This window comes from Chiloscyllium plagiosum, unplaced genomic scaffold (assembly GCF_037043375.1).
Source record: "Chiloscyllium plagiosum isolate Xiang-an unplaced genomic scaffold, Cpla_swu_hap1 HiC_scaffold_34, whole genome shotgun sequence".
NCBI classification, from domain to species: Eukaryota; Metazoa; Chordata; class Chondrichthyes; order Orectolobiformes; family Hemiscylliidae; genus Chiloscyllium; species Chiloscyllium plagiosum.
Window position 1 is genome coordinate 46336218 of NW_028270172.1, and position 14701 is coordinate 46350918.

The following is a 14701-nucleotide window of genomic DNA, read 5'->3' on the forward strand; positions in this document are numbered from 1 at the left end:
GAAATTTGGCATGATGGCGAATATCCTTGCCAACTTTTATAGGTGCACCATTGAGAGCATTCTGGCTGGATGTATCACTACCTGGTATGGCAGCTGTACCATTCAAGATCTGAGACGGTTACAGAGAGTGGTGAACTCGGCCTGGACAATCACAAAGGCCAAACTCCCACCTATAGAATCCATTTACCAGGCCCGCTGTCAAGGAAAGACCGCCAGCATTCTCAAAGATCCATCCCTCCCTGGCAATGTTTTTCTACAACCTCTACCATCGGGGCGAAAGTACAGAAACCTGAACACGCATCAGTTTCGCAACAGTTTCAACTCTACTGTTGTTAGAATACTGAATGGACTCTCAAACTCTTAACATTTGCCTGTACCTGTGTTTTTGTTTTTGCTGCTGTTTACCTACTATTTACTATCAATGCTAATTAGCTATATGATCTGCCTGTATTGCTCACAAGACAAAGCTTTTCACTGTGCCTCGGTACACGTGACAATAAGTTCAGTTCAGTTCAGTGGCAGAGTTCTAAGTTGGACAATCTCTGAACCACCTCCAATGCATTTATATACTTCCTTAAATAAGAAGACCAGAACTGCACACAGTATGTGGCCTCGCCAGAACTTCATAACTGAAGCATAATATCCTTACTTCTGTGTTTGATTTTTCTTGTTTAATAAAGGATAACATCCCATTATTGTCCTTTGATTAAATGCAGTGCTTTCACACTACCACTTTGACTCAGGCACCAGAACATACAAATCCTGGTATGCCTTGGAATTCTCCGTTTAAGTAGCACTGCTTTTTTAAAATTGTTCTAGCCGATGTAAACACTTTCACTATTCTAACATAAGACGCCATCTGTTGGATTAAAACAAACATCTGCGGGTTCTAGAAATCTGAATCAAAAACACATTGCTGGGGTAACTCAGCAGGTCTGGCAGCATTTGTGCAGAGGAAACAGAGTTGACTTTGTTTTCTGTCCACTGATGCTGTCAGATATGCTAAATTTTTTGCCCATTCACTCAATCTATCTATAATCTGTCTGAAACTTGCTTTTAACTTCTTCACAACAATTTTCTGCCTACCTTAATGATGCCTATAAATTTGCTGCTGTGCCTTTGTTCCAGTCATTTGTAATTAACAATTTGAAGCCCCAGCATAGACCCCTGTCGGACTCCACTCATCATATCCTGCTAGTCAAAGACCCATATATACAGACTCTGTTTTCTGTCAGCTGGTAATCTTCTGTCCCCATGCTTGTATATTGCAAACTACGCCATGAGCTTTTATTTTCCACGATAACCTCTGCTTTCGGTCTCAGAAGTGGCTCTTCACTAAATAGGGAATCTTTACTTTGGCTTTATTTTCAAAAAATTGTTCAGTTCAATGTTGGTTTCTACTTTAAGAAGCCTGCAGCTAATTTTCACCAAAAAATTTGCTACATGCTTTAAATTCTTTGCTTCTGTTCAGTGTCCCCTCTCTTTCTCAGTCAGGATTCAGGGACTTCTTGTCATAAGAGAGATGTTACATGCTAGCGGGGAAAAGTGCTTGCTTTTGTGCACTTTTTTAAAAACAGAAGTCAGTTTAATGTATTATTTTTCATCTGTTCTGCCAGACGTGAGGAAAAATATCTCAGTTATGTATTGTCTTTTATGATGTTGTAGATCCTAAGGCACTTAACATCAAATTATGCATTTTTGAAATGATAGTATCTGTAGTTTTATTGGGACGTGTGATAGGTAACATGCACAGCAATCTCTGACAAAACTATAGTTAGACACACAAATAATCTGTTTTAGCTCAGTTGGTTGAAAGAATAATGCTATTTAGGAGACTGGGACTCGTTGCCTTTGATTAAATGATGTCATGGGATCTTCTGCATTCATCTTAAATGGCAAGCAGGTTTTTATTTGAATGGCAATACTGAGAGTGCGCAACTCCCTGAGCACTTGAGAAGTTGTCATGATAGTGCCCCCTGTTTTTGATCCACAGCCGCTTGCATACTGCACATGCTGCTGTAATGCTATGAATTAAGTAATTTGACCCAGTTGTGATGAAGTTAATAATGTAAATCCACGAATAGAGTTTTCTATGACTTGGAGGTAATCATGTTCCCATGCACCTGATGACTCTGTGCTGGGGGTGATAGACTTGGAATGTCCATGATATTTAAGTATCTTAAACAGAGAAAATGTACCTAACAACCTACTTGGTGTTATAATGATTTGGGAAACAGCACTATTGGATTGGGAACTATTAGAATTGTTTGAATCTCTGAATTGATTTTTTTTGTACAGGGACGATCTGTGTCACTGACAACATTTTATCGGACGGCTAGAAACATGATGAATATGTGCTTTAGTAAGGAACCAACAGCAGCTGAAGTGGAGGTAGGAGTCTGAAGCTGTACATAAACTTTAACATGTACCCATTTTAATAGTTTTGTTTATGTATAAATGTGTGATTAGGGATTACAATGAAATATCTGGAACAGACTGATAAAGTTAAATGGATATTCCCGATGATATGCATTTATGGTTTTAGTACAAGGTGATACAGAATAGGATTTGGAAAGGAGGTGGTTATGGGAGATCAAGGGAAGAATTTGACTAGGAATCTGACTTAAAATTTCTGGCATTAATTAGTCAATATAATAATTGTGTATTGGAAGTGAACGTGGAAGATATGTATCTTCTTTGGTGTTTAAAGATCTTGCCCGTGGGGAAAGATAAAAAAGGAATAGGAGTTTTGGGATTTGCAAGTATATATTTTGCAAAACATGTTCTAAAAACCTAAATGCAAAGTTCTACCTGTTTGCAGGCTTAGGTTCACTATAGGTTGACAGCAGGTCGAGCAAAAATTTAGTGCTGTGGTAAAGCCAATTTCTGAAGTGCCTATTGACACACACAATCGTTGATTTGATAATTTGTTTTTGGAGCAATAATGATCTTTCTGCTATATACATATTTTGTATTTACAAATAATTATTGGCAGACTGTTTTGCTTTACAGATCAGTAACTAAGTTAACTCATTCTTGGTTTTACTTGCCAGTCACTACAGCATGAATTTCTAGTAGCCTAGCATCTTATTCACTTCGTTTATCTTCAAATTCCAGAAGTCGTGCTGAATTTGCAGAGTTTCCTAATCAAACAATTTCAGGGTTCCTACCTATGATTCTGATACTCTTTCAGCCTGGTCCTGAGAGAGTTAATGAGGTTTAAGCCTTGGAAAAGATCACAAAATCACCAGAAGTGTTATGGTGTAGAAGTAGGCCATTTCGACCATCGTGTCTGCACCGGGTTGTGAAGTGAGCATCATTACCCAGTGCTAATCCATTGCCTTTTCTCCATTGTCATCCAATGCTGTCTTGAATGAATCAATTGAACCTGCTTCCACCACACTTCCAGGCACTTTATTCCATGCCCTAACTTGGTCCTTATTTCTTTTGTATACCACTTTATATCTGTGCCCTCCTTTTCTTGGTCCTTTTACAATTCCTTTTAGCCACCTTCTGGCTGAGGAGAACAGTCTCAATTTCTTTAATTTATCCTTATAATTAAAGTTTCTTGTCCCTGAAACCATTCTTGTAAACCTCTTTGACAGTCTCTCTAATTCATTCACATCCTTCATATAATGTGGCACCAATAATGGTGCACAGTCCATTAGCTGAGATCAAACAGTACCTTGCAGAAGTTCCACATCACCACCTTGTTCTTGAGCTCTGTGGCTTTATTATTAAAAGCTGAGTTACCTATGCTTACTGTGCTGTCTTCTTCTGCACTTTCAATAATCTGTGCATTTATACACCCAGCAACATCTGTTGGGGAGAAAGTGAGGTCTGCAGATACTGGAGATCAGAGATGGAAATGTGTTGCTGGAAAAGCGCAGCAGGTCAGGCAGCATCTAGGGAACAGGAGAATCGACGTTTCGGGCATTAGCCCTTCTTCAGGAGGGCTAATGCCCGAAACATCGATTCTCCTGTTCCCTAGATGCTGCCTGACCTGCTGCGCTTTTCCAGCAACACATTTCCATCAGCAACATCTGTTGTTGTACTCCCCATTTTATATTGTCTTCCAATGTTCTTCCTTCCAAAAGGTATGACCTCATAAACTTCTGCTTTGAAAATCATGCCACCTATCTGCCTATTCTATCAATTTGACTATGTTTCTGGAGTTCTACACTCTCCTCCTCTCAGTTTACAATTCTCCCAAGTTCTGTATCATCAAATTTTGAAATTGCTCCTTGTATATGAAGATCTAGATTGTTTTTACATATTAAGAAAAACCCCTGGTCCAAATATTAACTGCTGTGGTACTCCACTGCAAACCTTCCTTCACCCTGGAAAATATCCAACCATTAATGAGTACTTTGTTTCACGTCACCTCAGCTAATTTTGTGTCCATGTTGCTACTGCCTGTTCCGTGACATATAACTTTCCCCTCAAGTCTGGTATGTGGCATTGTATTCAACACCTTTTTGAAATTCTATATACACCACATCAACAGCAAAACCCTCATCAAGCCTTTCTGTTGCCTCTTCAAAAAAAAACTCCAAGTTCGTTTTTTTTTCCCTTCCAGTTCAAGCTGCCTTTTTCCATGTAGCTGCTAATTCAATTGTAAACAATTGTTTCTAAAAGCTTCCCACCTCAAGTTAAATAACTGGTTTCCAATGACTGGCCTTATCCTTGCAAACTTTCTTGAACAAGACCATAATGTTTGGAATTTTTCAAAGTTATGGCATCTTCCCTTAGTCTAGGGAAGACTGAAAGGTTGTGACCAGTGTCCTTGCGATTTCCATTCACATTTCCTTCAAAATCCTTGAATGCATCTCATCCAATCCTGGTGTCTTGTCAACACTTCTGTCTGGCCAATTTCAAGCCCTTCTAGTGACAGTATTGCCACCTCTGACGACGTGGCCACGATAGCATCTCTCTTTGGTAAAGACAAATGGAAAGTATTCATTTAATAGTTATGACCCCTGCCTCCAGGTGTAAATCCCCTCTAATTGTCCTAACTCCTCCTCATACTGCCCTTTTATATGGCTGTAGAGGTCTTTGTGACACGGCTTGATTTTTGCTATCAGCCTTTTCTCCTAATTCCTCTTTGCCTCTCTTAATTGCTTTTTCACCTTCAATATTCGTCTTAGTTCTCAATTTTATTTTCTACCTAATATTTGTCATAAGCACGCATATGTTCTTTATCTTAATTTCAATATTCTTTTCATCCAGGAGCTCTGGTTTTGTTTGTTCTACTTTTCCCATTTGAAGAAAATACTTGACTGTAGCCAAACCATCTCCTCTTTGAAAGTAGCCCATTCTTCAGTTACTGCTTTTCCAGACGACACATAATTCCGGTCAATCCTGCAGAGCTCTGTTCTCGTGCTGTTTTAGGTTTGCTCTTCAGCAAATGATTTTTCTTACTCTGGATATTGCGTGTCATTCTCCGCCTCATCCTGAACTTCACAATGTAGTGATCACTGGTGATTGTCTGGATCGTACAGATGAGACCTCAAAGAATCCTGTGGCGTACATAAGATATTTATTCATCACTAAATCCAAAATTTCATTTTCATATAACCAAGTAAAACCGTGATGTACAAAGGACAAAGGAACCCAGTTGGAATAAATTGTTAAGATGAATGGTTATGGTCCAGGCACTGACCTAATTCTAGAAAGAGCTCAGTGAGGAGCACTGTTGGGATTGTTTTGATAGTAGAATGACATCGAATGAGCCAAGCCTTTTGTGACCTGCTAGATAGGCTATTACTATATTCAGCAGAAAACGAAGGATGATCTAACTTGCGAGTTTGTATCCAAAAACGATTGAATGCAATTCTCGATTCACCTGTTTCTTATGGATTTTGTCTTTCAGATTCTTTATGATACTATTAATATTTCAGTATGCATATTTGTGCTCCCCTTGAATCAGACTCAAATAGCATATGTTTAGCTTTCCAGGGATTTGCAGTTGCAGTTTTGAGGTTGACCTTGTCTTTAAGGAAAATGTGGTTTGCAGATAGAAGCTTGTGTGTGCTGTTCACATTTTTGATGACTGCATAGTTGAATTTAATGTTACAGATGCAGGACCATGTCTCTGAAACTGTGTCATGGCAATTTCGAAGGTTATACAGTAACTTTCCCTCTCTTTTCATTACAACAGCAAGAATACTGGAGGGCTGTGGAGCAGAAAGACTCCCACGTAGCAGTGCATTCTGGAAAAGTAGACACAAAAGCACACGGGAGTGGGTTCCCTGTTGGGAAATCAGAACCTTTTTCAAGGTAATGTTTGCTTTTAGAAATGAGATATCATGATGGAAATTACAGGGTGTTTGTGTTTATCATGTGAGCTTCAACAGCCTATTTTTCTTAGCTAAATATTATTTTGTGAGGGCAAGGTGAGGGGATGTTTCTCAGATTTTCAAATGTTTATCTTTTCTACCACAGGCATGGATGGAACCTTACAGTCCTTCCTAATAATTCAGGGTCCATCCTGCGACACTTTGGTGCTTTGTCAGGTAAGGAATGTGGAGTAAGTGAGAAGTACTTTTGAGAGTGGGTGTGGGGAGAGAAGATATTATTAAATTTAAGATGGTGGACCTTTCTCAAATTATTTAGGCGGGTTATTGTTTGAAGGAAGTAAAAATTGTAAGGTGAGACAGTACTCCAACAAAATTGAGTAAAAATATAGGTTAAAGCCTAATAATTTTTTTTTTTTTAGCAAAGAAATATCACTGCTTTAAAACAAGTTTCCACAACTTGATGAGTATGGGATCACCCCTTCACCAAGTCCTTGAGTTTGATATTTTCTGACACCATTAAAGAGGACAGTTAATTTAAATTGTGATGCATCATAGGTAACACCCATCTCCTGGAGTTGGATTTCCATTGAAGGTTGGAGACAAATTTCCCAAACTTTCATTTTATGAATAGGTCATAGCCATTTCTTTCCTCTTTACCACAATGACATGGTTACCAAAAAATGAGAGGACATTGGAAAAAAATGTTTCCAAGTGATGTGGGCATAACTGGCAAAACTGGCATCATGTTGCCCATCTCTCATTACCTTTGTGATATAGGTGGCTTGCTAGGCTATTTCAGAAGACAGTTGAGAGTTAACCATATTTCGGACTGAAGTCATACATAGGCCAGACTAGGTAAGTTTGTTGGATTTCATTTCTTAAAAGACATTAATGAACCAGAGGGATTTTTATGATTACAATTACTGAACCAAGCTTTCAATTCCAGATTTATTATTCAGTGAATTTCAATTCCACCAACTACCTTGGTGGGATTTTAATCTGTGTTCTGAGGACATTAGTCTGTGCCTGTGGATTGCTGGTGAGATGGCATTACCACTGTTTTGTGGTGTCTGTTCCTTCCATGGGGATGGAATTATCATGATAGTTAATTCTATCCTTTCCCTTTGCATGTTTGTATTTTTATAGACTTTTGCTAGTATAAATTGTTGTGGACAAACAAACTGGTCTTGGAGAACCATGGCTGTGTTTCATGTACAGTAACCCGTTTAGAGGTTTTTTTTTAAGGAAATGTCAGCCTCTATGTCCTGATTTTGCTGCAATTTATATTTTCTTTTTAGGAGTGACGATTCCTTGGCTAAATATTGGCATGGTTTTCACTACCTCATGCTGGTCACGAGACCAAAACCACCTTCCATACATTGACTACTTACACACTGGTGCTGATTGCATTTGGTAAGTGCCTGTCCTGGGGAGGGGAGTCTCTCCCTTGCAAGCCCCACTTTTAGCAGAGCAGATTTGGATTGATCAGCGATTACCTCTGGATTTGGGTTTGGCTAACTAGCCTAATTCTGTCACCCAACACACACACAGGTCAATTCTTGCCAGATATATCTCTTTCTTTAATGTTGTATTGTAGGGTACCAGTATGGAAAATAACTTTGGATGCACTTATGGAGTTCTGATTTGAATTTTCATGCCAGAGAACGGACTCAGAATAAATCCGTTTTTCCAAACAGCGAAGTCTTTTTTTTCTTTTGAAAATTCAGTTTCATTCTGAATTGAATTCACCTGCCTTATTTATATATTTTTTAAAAAGCCCAGGTTAGCTACTGATATGGATTCTTTTTGAATTCATTGCCTCATTATAAATGAAGCTGCTTGTAGCTGGTCCTCACTTGATTAGTTTGGTCATCAAGTGTCACCAAGTACTTTATTGTTGAGGATAATAGTTTTTTTTTAATTCTTCCACCAGATTGAACTGAAGACCTGCTTCACTGACACAGAAGTGAGTTAATTTTTTTGTCCATATCCTTAAATTACCTTTTAAATTGCATTAATCAAATGACCAGTTAGCCAGCATGGACAGAACTTAGCATATCTGTGTCAGACAGGCAGAGTGTTCAGCACTTTAAAAGACGGGCTGAAATGAGGTGCAACTTGCTGTTCGTTTAAATCATGATATTGGTTTCCTCCTCTTCTCTCAAACCTGCCCCTTCCTCAGTTTCAGTTTTTTCTGCACTGTTTTTAATTGTCTTTTTTTTTGCAAACTACTTGTGTGGCTCACTGGAGTTGACACCGTTTTGTCTTAATTCAGTGCATCTTGAGATGCATATGGGTGGACAGAGGCTTCCTGGTCAGACCTGATGCCATAATCGAAGGGTCCGATAAAGCTCAGTGCTGCGGAGGTTTGCGGATTTGAGTCTTGTGCCATCCTAGTGAGATGCAAAGCAGCAAACCCAGGTATATTTATAAATCGTTGAAACAGATTGAAATGTAATTTATTTTCTTGAGCAAGCTCTTTAAGTTGAGATGCCCCTTAATAGTGCTATTTATGGACAGCTTCAGTTCAATTGAATGTGAACATTCAGATTTTTATGGAAATATTGATCGCATGTTTGGCACAAGCTCCATGAATGCAAACTGCTCTCAGATCTAGCCTTCTAGGTAGCCAGTCTTAAAGAAGAAATTTCTCCAAGAGTCATCCCAAGCAAGTGCTCTCACCATTACGTGTAGAGCTGTAAACTGAAATTAGTTCTGTAAACCCTGGTCATGATGGCTTCTGTCTGCACTAATAGTTTGAAGACCTTTGATTTATGGGAACAGTAAACTCCTCCTGACCACTACTTTGAATATTGTGAGCCAACTTTCAGAAATGTGACCCAAACACATCCAATATACTTTGCATCTAAATCAACTGAAGAAACACTGATAATTCAGCAGTAAAATTTGGTTATTCCAACAATTCTGCTTCTGTGAATGGCATGACAATTACATTTTTTTTGTGAGACCTAACATTTTCCAATTGTTCCTGTAAGCACTTACATAAGTTTTCTGTTTGTTCCAGTGCTTCCTCTGTGGCAGGTGGGGTATTATTACTACAGAGGAACTTTGATTATCTGAAAGTTGATTATCTGAATAAGATCGCAAGGTCCCAACGCTTGTCTAAACTGTGTATTCGATTATCCGAACAAAATACTCCTTGCCCGTGTCGTTCTGATAATCGTGGTTCCTCTGTATATACGATTCAAAGAATAAAAAAAGGATTGAAATGCCTTGGAAGATCGACAGATTTGATCTGATTCTGTTGGAGTGTTAATTTGCAATAAAATTACTTTTAGAAGAGTTTTACGAAGTTCCAGTTCCTCTTGAACCAATCACTGAGGAACACGGTCAACCCAGAGCAACCATGCTTATGTATAATTTCTGATCAACCAGATGCCTTTGCAGTTCATAAATGTTTATACTAACAAGCTGTTAGTTCAGAAGGAACTGCAATTAATTTTGATCAAGTAGATCGTTTGGTGAAATTTGGAAAAATAGCATCTGAATCTTTTGGTTGTTGCCATGTCAAACTTCTGGATTATATTCTACAATTTAGCATAAGGTTAATGGCAGACTTGATTAAATCAAATGAAAATTTTATTTCAGCTTCTGCACCCAAACATTCATGTTTTAGCCTGACTTATTGCCAATTTATTTGAGGTGGAGGAGCTTTGTCATGGAATCAATATGGTACAGCAGGAGACTATTCAGCCCACTGAGTCTATGTCTGTAGAGAGTTGAGTCAGTCCCAGTCCCCTGCTGTTTTCCTATAGCTCTGCAAATTTGTTTCCTTCAAGCGCCTATTCAATTTCCTTTTGTAATCTGTCTCTGCTTCCGTCACCCTCATCGACAGTATTTAAGATAATTGCTACTGTTGAGTACAAATGTTCTACCTGCTATGGTCTTACATACATCTGTCATATCGCTCCTCAATTGCCTTGGAATGACAACAATCTCAGCTTCAGCAATCTAACAGTATAACTAAAATTCTTCAACTGCACCCTTTCAAGGATCCCTGAATCTTTCCTACATAGTGGTGACCAGAGTTGAACATCCTACTCTAGTTGTGTCTTAAGCAGAGCTTTATGTACGATTTGCATAAGTTCACTGCTTTTGTGGACAATACTTCTGTGTATGGAGCCATTATTCAATAATCCTTGCTAGCCACTCTCTCAATATGTCTTGCTATTTTCAAAGACATTTGCACGTGTCCACTGGTTCTGCTCTCTTTAAAAGCCTTGCTTTTTATTCTATTTTAACTCCTCCATTCTTCATCATCTCATAATTCTCTGTATTAACTTCTATTAATCGCTTGTCTATCCATTCTGTTAGCCAATTTATTTCCTGTTACAGTTGATTAATGTCATCACTATTTGCCACAAAAAGTAATAATCCTAGCAAGGATCCTTGGGGCTCATCCAATCTTTAGTGAGCACCATTCTCTGTTCTGCGGCCTGAGGGGGAAAAAAATCCTTCTTCTTTCCTCAAAGTTTTTTTTTGTCAAGATATGTTTTAATCAGCTTCTTCAAATATGTTATGACATGTCCCTGGAGGAGGTGGGTCTTGAACCCAGGACCTCTGACTCAGAAAAAATTTACAAAGATGTTGCCAGGGCTGGAGAGTTTGAGCTGTAGGGAGAGGCTGAATAGGCTGGGGCTATTCTCTCTGGAGTGCCGGGGCTAAGAAGTTTATAAAATCATGAGGGGCATGGATAGGGTGAATAGTAAAGTTCTTTTTTCCTAGGGTGGGGGAATCTAAAGCTAGATAGGATAGGCTTAAGGTGAGAGGGGAAAGGGACCTACAGGGCAAATCTTTCATGTAGATGGTGGTAAGTGTATGGAAAGAACTGCCAGGAGAAGTGAATAGTATATGAATAGCAAGGGTTTAGAGGGATATAGGCCAAATGCTGGCAAATAGGACTTGAATAATTTAGGATATTTGGTCGGCATGGATGAGTTGGACAAAAGAGTCTGTTTCTATGCTGTATATTTCTGTCATTTGAACCAGATGACTTTTCTGCTCTAAGCCGAGCAAGCCTTTCCAGTATCTCCTCTCTATCAATTTTCAATCCATATATTTGTCTCTATTGTTACAGCTTCTACTGATATCGAACTTGAAACCAACTGTGTTCTTCTATTAGCAACAACCTTCCTATAGTTCCAGCTGGGACTAATAAGTCAGTTTAGATCAGGGATTAAATTTATGACAACCTTAGTTCAATTACATATTAACTGAGGCAATCGATGGTAAAAGTTTTGACAAAATGCAAACACTCCAGCTGCAGTCCAGTGAATGGAGAGAGTTAAATTGGAATGGAGTTAAGCAAAGAAACTTTTTTTTTAATGAAGACTTGGAGATGCAGTGAAGATTTGTATGTTTGTCTGAAGACCATACCTCCGCAATGATTTTGAACTTTAAACAGGATGGTGAGTATACCCTCACTGATATTTGGGCAAGGCCTGCCTTCTGGAGCATTTTTGTAATGTTATAAAATACTTTTTTAAAACAAATATACATGGACAATGTAAGCCTTTTAAACCTTTCAAAACGACTGTGTGTGTGTGTTGGGGTGGGGTGTGTGGGGGGAGGGGTGGTGGGGGGGGAGGTGGAATAACAAGAAAAATGACCAGCTCTGCAACAAATCCTCTATTGCCTGTATACAGTTGGTAAACTTGTCTTTTTGGGATCACTGGGCTACTTGTCATTTGTTGGATGTCTCTGTAAATCTTCCACAGATTAAATAGGTGCTCTGAAAAATGTAACCTCATCACTACCACAAGCTGCAGTCCAGATTAGTAACTGGTGCCATGTATGTCCTATTTGCCTCAAGCTTTGGACTATAACATTTTCAGCTATCTTCCTTTCTCCAGGTATTGTATTCCTGCTGAGGAGAAGAGCAAACTTGATGAAGTGGTGCATACCCTGCTGCAAGCTAATGGCACATCAGGGCTGGACATGCTTGAAAGTAATATAATGGTAAGAACAAAACTTTCTATATGCATGTGAATAGGATGGCTAAGTACTGCAGCCCTTGTAACTGGGATGTACTGGCAAAAATTAACAAGTGAGAGTCTAGATTCTGCCTTTTACCAGCTTTTGCCACTTTAAGTAGGTCGTTAAAAGTGCAAAATAGTGAGAGAGTTTTTCTCTGTGCCTATCGCACTTCACTGAAATTGAAGTGAACTTGGTGATGTTTGGCAAGTTACACAAATTAATCTGCAATCAAGACATGGGCGATAGAAGGGGAGCACTATGGGTGATTTAAAATAGGCATTAATTTAAAAACAATATGAAGTTGATTTATCTTGACATTTCACTCCAGCATCTAACTAGTTGAAGTATGCAGTCACTTTAAAAAGTGCTGGAGTTCAAAGTAGTGATTTCCTTCTAAATTTAAAAATTAAACTTAATAATTGGTGACTAGAATTTGCTGTTTTCTAGTGTAAAAGAAATATGACATTGATCATATAAATTGAATTTTAAAAATTCTTCCTTTTTGATGTGGACATTGCTGGCAAGATTGCCTTTATTGCTGGTGGTGAGGAGCTGCCTTTTTGAAGTACTGATGTCCATGTGCTGTTGATTAATCAACAGTGCTATTAGGAAGGGTGTTTCAGAAGTTTACCCCTATAGCAGTGACAAAATCAAGTCATGGTGATAACTGTTGCCTTTGTGCTTTTAGTTATTAGAGGTCAAGAATTTAAAGGGGACATTTGAAGGAGGCTTCGCAAGTTGCTGCAGTGCATCTTGTAGATGGTGTGCACTACTGCCACTGCATCTGAGGAAATGAATGTTTATGTTTGTCGATGAGTATAAATCTGCATTTTTTCCCTGAATGGTGTTGAAGTTGTTGAATTGCAGTCTTCAAACAAATGGAGAGTTTTCCAACTCCTTTGTATTGCAGTATTAAAATCTAGCCAAGATGAATGGCCCCATCAAATTCACCATGTTCAATTACTTTTGTATTGTGATTTTTCTCTTCCATATTACCTGTTGATTTCTCACTTGTAAGAAACACTAAATTGCTTCTCCTACATGCGGGGAAGAAAATTAGAAAAATAATATCTTTATAACTCCCAATTCCATTTTACAACATAATTTGACAATATCCAGTCAACCCAAGTCAGCTACTAATCAGTATGTGGAAGGAAGGATTATTGCACGTCGTCTAGTAAGTTGTATTTCTATCATTTTTGTTTATTTTGAAATGCATGAATTAGAAATTCTGTCTTTCAGAGGAGATGTTAAACTGAACTTCCATCAATTTGTTTATGTAGCTATAAAAGATTTCATGGCCACTATTGACCGAAGAGCAGGAGAGTTCTCCTGGTGTTTTCGCTACCATTTATCCGTTAACCAAGACCACTAAAATAGATTAACGTGCTGTTTATCTCATGTTGTTTCTGAGACCTTGCTGTTTGCTAATTGGTTGTCTCATTTGCCTACATAATAACAATGACGACACTCCAAAAGCAATTCATGACTGAGAAGCATTTTAGGACGTCCTGAGGGTGTGAAAAGTGCTTTGTGAATGTAAGCTGGTTCTTTTTTTTTTATTTTGTACTCAAGAGGTGATGTATGTTAGTGCTAGAGAATAGGATATTTTTCATTTTCATTATCCAATGTTGGCATCAAGCACTCCACGTTGCGTGCAAAATGTTTAGATGTGGAGTAAAGCAGGAGCTGATTAACCAGTTTTATTTTCACGACTCCCTTTTCTATATAGCCAGTGTAATTCCTTTGCCTTTGAGGTATGGAATCACTGTGATTATCTAATTAGCTCCTAAATTCTAAATTGTTTTTAAAATGAGGTAATTGTTCTTGAGGCTCATTTAAAAAAAAACTGGACAAGATGTTACTTCCACAGGTCAGAATTCTTGAATATGTAGGTTTGGCTTATGACATGAATCAGCATTAATTCCTTTCGTGGTACTTCGATACATTGGCTGGTCTTAGTGTTTTTTTCCACTAAATCTTGTCCGTTCTCCTCTGCTTTGTAGTTACATAGGATATGTTGATGTCCTACTACAGCAGCAACTGTATCGGAAAGGCCTCAAAATATTATTTAGAAAAAATAAACTGCTGAATAGTTAGCACCCAGCTTTCTCCCCAGTGTCTCCCCCGTATGTTGTCCACATGCCCACTTATCTAGCAGCCCTCTGGTAAATAGCCATTATCACTTCTGGTAATCCCTTTTGTAATTGAAAAAATGCAGTCAGAGCCAAATGTATGTTGCCATTTGTTTCATTTGAAGAATATTTTCAGTTCATGTCAAGATTTTACCACTTTTACTTATATAATTTAAAAGCTGAAGAAACATAAAAGCTAACAAAAATGCTTTGAAAATAGTTTTGAGAACTTGATAAACATTGCCATAATTACGCGCAATTATGTAATTG

General features: G+C 38.3%; 1 protein-coding gene across 2 annotated transcripts in view; it reads left to right on the forward strand.

Moving 5' to 3' along the window:
* jarid2b (jumonji and AT-rich interaction domain containing 2b) overlaps positions 1–14701 on the forward strand; it is a 458793-nt gene that overhangs the window by 409867 nt on the left and 34225 nt on the right. For both annotated transcript variants that reach the window (XM_043719074.2, XM_043719075.2), the window contains 5 exons: positions 2299–2391; positions 6161–6279; positions 6445–6515; positions 7598–7712; positions 12173–12278. In XM_043719074.2, coding sequence (XP_043575009.2) covers positions 2299–2391; positions 6161–6279; positions 6445–6515; positions 7598–7712; positions 12173–12278 — 504 coding nt within the window. The remainder of the gene's footprint in view (positions 1–2298; positions 2392–6160; positions 6280–6444; positions 6516–7597; positions 7713–12172; positions 12279–14701) is intronic.